Source organism: Asterias rubens, chromosome 3, assembly GCF_902459465.1.
Source record: "Asterias rubens chromosome 3, eAstRub1.3, whole genome shotgun sequence".
Taxonomy (NCBI): domain Eukaryota; kingdom Metazoa; phylum Echinodermata; class Asteroidea; order Forcipulatida; family Asteriidae; genus Asterias; species Asterias rubens.
The window spans coordinates 17,452,732-17,462,272 of NC_047064.1; the positions used below are offsets into that span (position 1 = coordinate 17,452,732).

The window sequence follows — 9,541 nt, forward strand, 5'->3', positions numbered from 1 at the left end:
ATTTTCTTATTATGGTTTTTCATATTTTGTTTCTAATTCTACTTGATTCAAACATACTGAGGCTAAAGCCCCCCCCCCCCCAAAAAAAAAAAATCAGGAATGGGCTTACTCAAAAATCAGGAATGGGCTTACTTTTTTAGAACTCAAACTACTAAGCTTTTGGGTTCTTGCCGTTATCTCAGTATTTTCTTAAGTACCAGTATTCTGCAAGAAGTGCACGATTTTATATATTGATACTACCTACCAAACTTTCACTTTTATTTTGAACTTGATATCAAGAGGTGGACCATTTACTTATTATGGTATTATTATTGAAGTAACAAGTAGAAAGTATTTTTGATTAATTATATTGTTCGTATAATAAACAGTAAATATAATCTGATGATCATTTTAGGCATTATTATATTGGAAACTAAATGTTTGTGTTTCTAAACCGGGAACAAAATATAAATGCAAATTAGATGCAATTGAAAAAATAAAAAAATATTGACAATGTGAAAGTCACCTATTTGTTGTTCTTAGGGTGTACTGTTATTGACTATTGGAATAGTCCCTCCTGGGGTTTTGGGTTGAAAAGTTGCACAATTAGTATAAACTATGATTGAAGTTGTTTTTCTCAAAGTACATTGCTGTTTCGAAAGCTTGCGCGGATATTTATTTATTAGTTATAATTTGTTTTACCCTCATTACATTTTAGGTAGATTTATTATTTTTTTATGGGAAGTGGTCAAATGGCAGAACAAGTGCAATACAACACGATCTTCAAGATATGCCTTGACTGATTGCTTTGCGTCAAAATTGTTAACGTAATTTCTTGCGTATAAGGCGCTCTGTACTTTGGCACGCATAAACAAACAATCTCGTCACATTTAATGCCCTTGAGGCAGTCCATAGGTTAGCAGGGTCACCCAACGCCTTGCTGGTATCCGGCCAATCCGACACAAAATCCATGTACTTGCTACGCTTCCACACACACGATATGAAAGATTACCATTGACCGTATGCGGAAGTACAGTGCAAGAGATTAGGACCGAAATGATGAGGGTGACCTGTCGATAGTTGGCGGAAAATCCTAATTTCTAGTCAAAATGTCGAGGTTAGGAGAGCTTTTTGACAGTGAGATTCCGGCTGGGAGGAAAGCCTTACAGGACAGCCATGCAAATCTCCTGGATGTGGCATCGTATTGCGACGACAATTATTTAAAGGCAAGGGCGATTTTTTTTTTCTTTTTTACAATTTCAATGTGTGTATTTTCACTGTGGTCCAGTGGTAGTGCCATTTAGTGGGTCCTACTATTTTTTGCCGTCAACTCGCCGTCAACTCACTTGCGCCGTCAACTCGCCGTCAACTCCTCCAATATACATTTAAAAACCAACAAAAGAAGCATAGAACTGTAAAGTATCAGCTCAAAGAGAATTCGTGTAATTTTTAGGTCATATTTCGGAATAAAAATTGAGTTTTTTTTCTCGTGAAAAAATTATCTCGAAGCAGCAAAACCGTCGGCCGCCATCTTGCTTTTTCACATTGATTAGCCTTAGCCCAAGATGTCAATGATTGGTACTTTTTTTTTATCAACACAAAGTCGTTTTTGTGAATGAATTTTTACCAAAAACCATGAAAAATATGTAGTTTAGCCCAGACTTAACACTTCCGTGCCCCTTTTATAGATTTTTCATGTAAATTTAATGAGTTGACGGCATGAAAATGAGTTGGCGGGGAGTTGACGTTAAGTCGGCGAGTTGACGTTAAGTCGGCGAGTTGACGTTAAGTCGGCGAGTTGACGGCAAGTAGTAGGACCGCCATTAGTTAGTGGTGACTTGTTTTGCATACAAAATCAAAAACATTCACTGCATGCAGGAAGTAGAACCCTAGCAAATGAGATTGGATTAAAGGCAGTGGACACTATTGGTAATTGTCAAAGACTAGCCTTCTCACTTGGTTTATCTCAACAAAATGTTCACACACAGCCTGTTTGTTATTTTATGTCATAAAATAACAAACCTGTGAAAATTTGAGCTTAATCGGTCATCGAATATGTCGAAGTTGCGAGTTAATAATGAAAGAAAAATAACATTTGTCACACCATGGCCACACAAAGTTGTGTGCGTTTAGATGGTTGATTTTGAGATCTCAAGTTCTAAATCTCATCTGATCTGATCTGAAAAATTCTGAGGTCTCAAAATCAAATTCGTGGAAAATTACTTCTTTCTCGAAAACTATGGCACTTCAGAGGATGCCGTTTATCACAATGTTTTTTACCATCAACCTCTCCCCGTTACTAGTCACCAAGAAAGGTTTTATGCTTGAGTAATTAGGTTTCGTTTTTCAGGCTAGGCCTTTACTGCATGCTAAACTAGAGTGGGAATATCATATTAATTAAAACAGTTTTTAAAGTTCAGCAGCACCCTCTCTTGATATTTTGCTATTCGTGATAAACCTTATTATTGTTCGAATTGACAGAGAGCACTACCCCACTGCACTAATTATTACTTTTTCCTTTTTCCACCTCAGTGCTTTTAAAAAATAATACAGACTTACGCCGATCAGAGACTTGGCTAAGGAGATAGGGTTGTATGTCAAGCTTCACAAACTACACTAGCATGACTGGTGAATATGCCACTCTGGGTACATCTGTGTCTAAGTAGCTGTTTAAGTAACTCCCAATCCTATTTAGCTCTTGTGTCTTTTTCATCCTGTAGGCGGAGAACAAGAGAGAGGCTTTGGCCGAGACAAAGAACTATGCAACTCAGTCGCTTGCGAGTGTTGCCTACCAGATTAACACCCTAGCCACCAGTATGCTACAGATGTTGGATCTACAGGGAGTTCAGCTGGCCGAGATGGAGTCTAGTATCAACCACATTGCTCGGGTAGGTTTCAGGCCTGAGGAAAGTCAGGGCCACAACAAATCCCAGAAAGTCATAATTAAATATTCACCCAAACATTTGTGTGGAATGAAGAATGGGGGCTCAATCAAAACCTGGCTTTTTCAAAAGAGTTAACTTTAAGTAGCCTGTGTTTCAAGGCAATAAGATACAATTCTTATGGGAGATCTCTGTGATTTTTAATATTATGTTGTAACAAAGGGTTTGGAGCCGAGACTAACTCAAGATATTATCTCTTCCTTGACTCAGAATGTGAGCATACATAAAGAGAAGGTCGCCCGGCGAGAAATCGGTGTGCTGACAACGAACAAGAACTGTCCCCGCACCCATAAGATCATCGCTCCAGCCAACCCTGAGAAACCCATGAAGTACAAGTCAAGCCCCATCGACTACACCGCGCTAGACGACACGGGTCACGGCATGAAACTGAGCGGCAGCTCCAGGGCGGGACGCACGCCCGACGTCAGCAAGAAGAGGACAGACTCCATCAGTAGCACCAGCACCATGAGCAGCCAAGAGAATAACTTCCCCATTTACCAACCGGTTGGCAACGTCGGGAAGTTTGACACTTGGGGTCGGAATACCCGACGCCCTGTCGCCCCGCCTAATGCACCCGTGGCACCTGTTACTTACGCGCCCATAACCAGAGATATGGGGCCACCACAGGCTCCCCCCAGTAACCAACAACAACAGCGGCCGCCTTCTGTGGCATTTGGGCAAGCACCACCACCCCCGAGTCAAATAGGTTATGCCCCACAAGGTGGGGGACCCCCTCCTCCGCCTGCCCCTCCCACAGAACCCGAGATGCACTACAACGGCAATCGTGCTAGTGCACCACAGATGGTCCCACCTCCAATGATGGCCCCGCCTGTAATGGCACCCCCGCCTCCCCCACTACCAGGGGGACCAGTCAGCGCACCCAAAGGAGCATCCAGTGAGGGTGGACATTCCATGATGATGATGCCCCCGCCCCCTCCACCTGATATGGTGGGCGGGGGTGGCGACATGCCCCCTCCACCACCACCAGATATGGAAGGTAAGGTTCCAAACGATATACACAAAATCTGACAAACAATTTGTAATCTACAGTATGACAACATAGTTAGCCATGTAGAGACTTGCTGCTTGTTTTCCAGGAGATAGCGATCTAAGGCTCTGCTGTGGTTTGGGAATCCAAATGTAACCTCAGGCAATGTGAATTTCTCCCATGGTTTCTCCATCACTCTATGTCAAATAGGATGAATTAACGGCAGGTAAAAACCTCGTCCTTCAACCGATTTCATGAAATGCGAGGATAAATCCTATCTCGAGTTAGGACATTTTCCCCCAGCATGCCTTGCTCGATCATAACCCCTGGAATTGGCAAATTGATCATAACCCCTGGAATTGGCAAATTTAAATGTGCTTTTGCTACCACATTTTAAATGAGCCATAATTAGCATACATTCATTTTCAATATTTTCATCGCGCTCACATATGTCCTTGGTCTGAAAGAATGTTTTTAAATTTTTTTTATTAACGTGTTCGTGTCATAAAAAACGCGGGCGTGATCAACATACAAAATCTTAAAACTACGCGCGCACACACTTGGCACCTTATACAAACCAATTTGCTGAGCCAATCAGCGTTGTTTCCCAGTACATCCCTCCTAGGGATTAGTGATGAGAGGTATCGATACGGCGCGCTGCCAATGGTAGCGAGGCTGTCTCACACCCTTTTATCTGAGTATTGATAATATTTTGCATAATAAAGTGATTTTGCTATTATGTACCCCCTTGATGCAGTGTCAGCCTTACCTCCTCCACCCCCAATGGAAGAGACATCGTACCCTTCCAATATGGGCCTAACTGATGAGATGCCACCACCACCAGAGTTCATCCAGACCAGCGATGTCATCGATACTAATGCACCAGCAGAATACTTGGACAAGGGTAAGTTTAGTTTGCATGAACATTTCAGCTTGCTCTTCTAGTACCTGTTTGTAAAGCGCGGGTTGTACATTTGGTAATTACTCAACAAGTAAATGACCAGAAAAACTAACTTGGTAAGAGCACTGTTTTTTTTTATTGTTAGTCTTTGAGGTAATTAATGTAGGTTTCCAGCGCTTTGAATTTGGAAGTGTCGTGGAAGTGTCGTGGCCGAGCGGTTAAGAGCACCGAAGTCAAACTCTGGTGTTTCTGATCAGCAGAGTGTGGGTTCCAATCCCCAGCCGTGACACTGTGTCCTTGAGCAAGACACTTAACCATTGCTTCGTCCTTCGGATGGGACGTAAAGCCGTTGGTCCCATGTGTTGTGTAACGCATGTAAAAGAACCCAGTGCACTTATCGAAAAGAGAAGGGGTTCGCCCCGGTGTTCCCGGTTGTGGCTGCTTATTGCGCCGTAGCACCTTGTAAACCCTTATAAGGTGCTAAATAATTGGGTCTCACAATTCATCACTGCAATAACCTATCTTTCTGAAAGTTTGTATATACTCAGCGCCTTGAGTACCTTGTTTGGTAGATACGTGCGCTATATAAGACTTCGATATTATTTTCTGGTTAAAGGCACTATATGAATTGTCCTGCCTATTATCGGTCATGCAAGGTCACTGGAAATGGGCTTTAAGATAAATGTGAGGCAAAGAGAGTTAAGCCGTGCTCCGATTTGATTTTTGCTTCTGCTGCAACCCGGAAAGTTTCTGTAACCAGTTTTCGTGTAATTCTACTGTGCGTTCCCACCTGGACTTACATTGTGCGACATTTGCATAACGAACAGCGTGTTTGGTGTAGAGCGGGGCTGTTCCCATTGGACTTTTTAGCGACTCTGATAAATTACTGTAACTGCGTGGAAGTATTCTGCAACCTCTTTCCGCCTGTTAGTTTTACATCACGGTCGCGTAGGTGGACAGGGAGGTCAGTTTACCATGCACCCCCATTGGATATAATTCTGTCACGGTACTTAACCAGAAAAAAAGTCCAATAGAAACACGGCTTTTGACTTGCCTTCAAGAATGCAAGTATTAAATCTGTAATTCCTTTCCTATTATGTAGTTGTTGCCATCTACGATTACCAGCAGACAAGAGAGGATGAGTTGACATTTCAGGAGGATGACATCATCTACGTGTTGAAAAAGAATCCCGACGGCTGGTTTGAGGGCGTCTACAATGGAGTGACGGGACTATTCCCGGGCAACTACGTTGAATCGATCCCGTAAGGAGTTTCTTGCACATTGGAATTCTGTAGATAGTGTATATTAAGAGGTAACCAACACCAGGCCTGGAATTCCATCTTTTAAAAGGGCAAGGCCATTTTCATTTTTGGCACTTCCATTGGAAAATCTTTAAAGTTAATGGGAAATTTTTGGAGGGGCACCAAGGCCAAGAGCAGGGGCAACGGATGCCATAAGCCTTTTTGAGGTATGCCGGACGTGATACACATGCGGCGACTGATGCCACACTCACCATGAACGTTGGTGGTCAATACTTTTACGTGTAAACGCCGCGTCGCCTAAAAAAAGCGCACTACACTGAATAACACACGTTCTATTTCTATGGGCAATACGCACAAATTTACCCAAACCTCATAGGCCTAGTGTTGTAGCATTGTGTCCGCCATATCTCAAAAAGGCTTATGGCATGTAACTCCAGGCCTGCAACACCATTTGTGGGGTATCGGGGTTATAGCCTATTGTCTGTGTATGGGATTTGGAAGGAAAGTCAGAATGTGGAAAATGGAAATTTTATGTGAAGAGGATTTCTTTTTAGGCAAGTTAACCCGTATCTGCCTACTAATGGACTTTCCCCTAAGAACACACAAACACTGTAGCTGAAAAAAAGAAGTTTAGTGTCTCTCTCCATACTCTCATTGCTAGTGAAATGAGTGGGGGGAACATGACAAAATGTATATCACATAATATAGAGATTTGTGTACTCTTTTCAACGGTATGCAGTTTGTTCTACATGGGCTATTAAGGCAAGGACTGTGCTGATGTACTGTGACCAGTTAGGTAGTTATGGGTTCATTTTCTCAAAAAGTGTAATATCTACTCGTACTCTATTAAGCATCTCCTACACATTGTAACATTTGTTTATAGCCATTGGACCCTTTCGGTAAACAGTATTATCCAAGGCCCACACTTCGTGTATCACAACTTATATATAAAATAACAAACCTGTGAAAATTTAGGCTCAATCGGTCATCGGAGTCGGGAGAAAATAACGGGAAAACCCACCCTTGTATCCGCGCGTTTCGCCGTGTCATGACAAGTGTTTAAAATAAATCCGTAATTCTCGATATTGAGAATTGATATTGTTTTAATGTTTTCTCAAAAAGAAAAGCATTTCATGGAATAATATTTCAAGAGAAGTCTTTCACCATTACCTTTTGTAAACCCTGTAAGTTATTTGTAAATCTGTGAACTTTTATTATTATTTTTTCTGTACCGAAAGGGTCCAATGGCTTTAAGATGTAAAACTGCTTTATATGCATCTTGTGGTGGATACCGGCGCACTATAAGTGTTCTTCTTATTATTATTATAAATCCATTCGAATAACTTTTATTTGAACTAAAATTTCATAGCCGTATTTATTTATTGAGAACAAAATCTTCCAGAGTTTAGTTTCACATAGAATTATTGAGAGTCATTGAAAATACATCAAAGTTTTATGATTGTGTTTTTCTGTAAAAACCAGCCAACACCATACGTACAGTTTATGCATACAGAAGCACACTATAAAGTTTAAGTAAAATAACAATGATGGCTGAAGAATCGTTTACTAGTTTAAAAATCTATTTGTATCCAAGTATGTACATGTGTAAATGGTTTTTGTATAAACATTTGCATCCACATAGTCCTAAAGGGTATATGTAACTTTTGTAGGGCAAAAAACACAATGTCCACAGATTTACACTAAACTTACACAGGTTGAAGATAATGATAGTAGAAAGCTTCCCTGAAAATATTACGTGCTGAGGTGCTGTAGTTTTTGGGAAATGAGTAAAACAATGTCATGAAAATAATTTTCGTCTCAAAATTGTTTTCATGACATTGTTTTACTCATTTCTCAAAAACTACAGCACCTCTGTAAGTGATATTTGAAGGGAAGCTTTCCACTATCATTATCTTCAAACCCTGTAAGTTTAATGTAAATCTATGGACATTTTGAAAAGGTACCCAAATCCTTTAAGTAGTTTACAACATACACAGAAACCAAACAAGGTAGGCTAAACATTAATGGTGTAATACATCCAGAACAATAGCCATTCTATTTATTGAGTGTTGCAAAAAACTTGCGATTAAAAGTCGAAAAAGGCATGTGCGCACATAGGCTTCCAGACCAGACTACACAATGTGTTGTGCTGCATTTGGACCAAAAAATGTCATCCAATAACCACTTGACCAAAGAAAACTAGTCCCGCCATGTCGCAACTTTCTCAGAACTCAGAAGTGAAGTAAGTCTGGCTGGTTACTTAAGTTATTATTGCATGTTTGTATGTCCTTTTCACTGAATTGTTTTCCTCATAAAAAGCATTGATTAATATGTAACAATCAGCAGAATTTGTTGCTATTTTTGCCACAAGTTATAAAAAAATATAGCGGATTAGATTTATAGGTTTTTGTTTATGATTTGGGATTGGCCTCAACAGTACTGGTGCCTACTGGTACTGTTGTCTTCAAAACACAAAACCTTGTAACCATAGACCACTAAATATAATGTATTGTAAGTGTGGACAGAGCTTCTGCGCATCAGGTGACTCTTTTATGTTTTGATTTCTTTAATAAAGATAAGCTGAAAAGGGAAAAAACTGATGGATTACAGTTTTCTGTTTTTGGTATGATATACATTATGATATATGGAAATAATTATATGGAAATGCAGTAAAATGCAAAGGATATATGATTGACTGATTGATAAAAGATAGCGACAAAAACATTTGGATGGTCTTTGTACAGGTCTAAATGTTAGGTATCCAACCACCTTCAACTCCATAACCCCACCCCCCCCCCCACCACCATTAACACATGCAAGCCCCCAAGCTGTCGCAACCAACATGTTGCACATCAAATAATGACAAGTTTAGGGATGAGAGATTGAAAAAATTAATGTGAACATTCCCATGAAATATAACTTGCAAACATGTTCAAATAATGAGGTCAACAACAGACCCTGTGCATGTGGGCTATTTCGCTCTCCTTAGGTAACTGCAAAGATTATTTCTTTCAAGAACTGTATTTATTTTTTGCAAAGGTATTTTGAGAAGAACCTGAAACCAGGAAAATGAGGGCACTATCAGAAGTAGTTTCTATTGAAGGGGGACAAAATCTCGTGCTCCCTGGGCATACTGCGAAGGTCGATCGTTCACGTCAAGTTCAATCAATTTTTGTCTCGTTCATGACCCCAACTCATAAACCAAATCAGTTTCCCTGGTGGCATTTTTAATACTTAATTTGTTTACTTCCCTCCAGAAATATTACTTCACACAAAAGTGCCTGAAACTGGCATAAGACCTTAGTTTGTTTGTTCTATAAACCATGTATTTTCTTTCCTCCATAAAACAAACACTTTCTGTTGGCTCAACACCGTCGACCCGCCCCATTATATCCCCAGACATATATTTTTGTTTTTATGCCGAGAGAGTGTGGACAAAAATGAACAGCGCCACCAATCTTGCAAGATT

At 40.4% G+C, this 9,541-nt stretch overlaps 1 protein-coding gene across 1 annotated transcript; it reads left to right on the top strand.

Annotated features, from left to right (window-relative positions):
* Positions 1-992: 992 nt before the first annotated feature.
* On the top strand, positions 993-6,207 carry LOC117287849 (abl interactor 2-like). Its single transcript, XM_033768402.1, has 5 exons — positions 993-1,205; positions 2,700-2,867; positions 3,132-3,918; positions 4,667-4,813; positions 5,913-6,207. The coding sequence occupies exons 1-5, from the start codon at positions 1,089-1,091 to the stop codon at positions 6,074-6,076; spliced, it is 1,383 nt and encodes a 460-aa protein (XP_033624293.1). The 5' UTR covers positions 993-1,088; the 3' UTR covers positions 6,077-6,207.
* The last annotated feature ends 3,334 nt before the right edge of the window (positions 6,208-9,541 follow it).

Coding starts and splice junctions, on each gene's coding strand:
- LOC117287849 (XM_033768402.1), top strand. CDS start 1,089: ATGTCGAGGTTAGGAGAGCTTTTTGACAGTGAGATTCCGGCTGGGAGG. Junction 3,919..4,666: donor ACCACCACCAGATATGGAAG/GTAAGGTTCCAA, acceptor CCCTTGATGCAG/TGTCAGCCTTACCTCCTCCA. Junction 4,814..5,912: donor AGCAGAATACTTGGACAAGG/GTAAGTTTAGTT, acceptor CCTATTATGTAG/TTGTTGCCATCTACGATTAC.